Below are 1,901 nucleotides of genomic sequence, written 5' to 3'. Positions count from 1 at the left end.
AAAGAAAGAAAGAAAGAAAGAAAGAAAGAAAGAAAGAAAGAAAGAAAGAAAATCCATGACACGTAAGACTGAAACACAAACACCCTTGTTGGCTTTGAGTCTCTCGGCCAGACTGGCCTTGAATCTACAGTGATTCACTAATTTCAGCTTCCCAAGTGCTAGGATTACAGGCATGACTATATGTCCAACCTCTCCTATTAAATTTGGCATTTAAATATTCTCTTCTTTACTTAAAATGATCAAGGTGATTATTCCCTGATTTATGGTTGTTTTATAAGACAATTTATAAAGTTCATTTAACTATTCAATGTAAGAATTTGGCATTTCCTATCAATTTAAAATATTTAAGGAATTGTAGTATTAATGATATGCATTTAGAAGAAAGTATTTTTCCTATTAAAAAAAGATCCCTAACATGTTTATATACTCAAATAATTTATTACTAATATTTCACAAGTAATATCATTTTATTACTATAATCACAAAAATCATAATTTCTGTACAGGAATGTATAAGTGAACATTAATCAATGCATTGCTAATTTGCTTCATAATGAGGGTAAACACACTACAGAACATAAAAGAAAGAAGATTGTAAAATTTTTCTGGCCTTGCAGTGCACTTTTTAGTGCAAGTATTTAAGACACAATAGTGTTCAATTCAGCAAAATATTGCAGAATGTCATGCCACAGTCCACTTAATTCAAGGAAGGTCAGGACATGCAGCTTGTAATAAAATGTCAGCGCGTATGTTTTTATATATAAAAAACCCACATGTAATTCATAAAATATATATGGTTTATTTAGATGGTTTCTAGATGATCTCACTGAGGAATCCAATGTCTCCTTAACAGGGATAACGCTAGGCAATGGCTTTGGCTTCAGGTAGGAACGCCTCCCAGTACTTTATCAGCTGTGGGTGAGAATAAAAAGATAGTTTTGTTACATTTTTGCCATTTCAATGCATATATCCTTTTTAAAAAAATGTATATATATATATATGCAGCTAATACTAATTTAGTATTTTTATACATTTATACATATAACTATATATATTTTTACTGGTGACCATCTGTTTTTATCTGCTTGAGAAAAGGTACCACTGTTAGTTCAGGCTGGCCTTAAATTTCAGGATTTTATGATGCCTCAGCCACCCACTGCTGGGATTATGCTTGAAGGCCTAGTCTATGTGTGATTTCTACTTTGTCTTTCAATGTTTTTTTTTTTTTTTTTTCAGACACGTTCCCCTACTACGTAGATCTGTCTGGCCTTGATTTTGTGGCAGTCCTGCTGCCTGTGCTTCACTGCACTGGGATTAGAGGTGTTCATCACCATGCTTGGCTACATATGGTTCTTAAATGGATCATTTCCCCACCAGATGTCTTATCAACAGAATTAATAATTAACCTACTTAAACATTACTCCTAGCTAATTAGAGATTCTGGTATAAAGAACATAATTTAAAATATCTATTCTTTATACTTCTTAGATATATGCAAAATTATAAATATACTGTTACTAAATAGTTAAAAACTCAAAATTTACCTAATTATAATGACCATTTCTAACATAAAGCAAATCCTAATTTCTAGGATATTTTCATTTTATACTATTGTTAGTTAAGAGGACTGAAATAAAGGGTGGTGGTGGGAGCCAACATTGAATAAGGAAGGAAAAGAGAGACTGGAAAAAACAGTTGCCAGTCTCTGGGTCATCCAGAGAACAGATTTAACTGTACACTAAAAAGTTCATTTAAAGCAACTTCTTTGGAAACAATATTTTCTGACTTAGTTTTTCATTTTGTCTTTCTTTCTTTCTTTCCTTTCTTCCTTTCCTTCCCTTTCTTCCTTTCCTTCCTTCCTTCCTTCCTTCCTTCCTTCCTTCCTTCCTTCCTTCCTTCCTT

General features: G+C 32.4%; 1 protein-coding gene across 1 annotated transcript in view; it reads right to left on the bottom strand.

Moving 5' to 3' along the window:
• Window positions 1-448: 448 nt before the first annotated feature.
• Snx2 (sorting nexin 2) overlaps window positions 449-1,901 on the bottom strand; it is a 43,725-nt gene continuing 42,272 nt past the window's right edge. The window contains exon 15 of the mRNA XM_028777124.1: window positions 449-911. Coding sequence (XP_028632957.1) covers window positions 861-911 — 51 coding nt within the window. The 3' untranslated portion in view covers window positions 449-860. The remainder of the gene's footprint in view (window positions 912-1,901) is intronic.

The sequence above is a fragment of the Grammomys surdaster genome, unplaced genomic scaffold, assembly GCF_004785775.1.
Source record: "Grammomys surdaster isolate TR1022 unplaced genomic scaffold, NIH_TR_1.0 278, whole genome shotgun sequence".
NCBI classification, from domain to species: domain Eukaryota; kingdom Metazoa; phylum Chordata; class Mammalia; order Rodentia; family Muridae; genus Grammomys; species Grammomys surdaster.
This window is presented reverse-complemented; position numbering and strand designations above follow the sequence as displayed.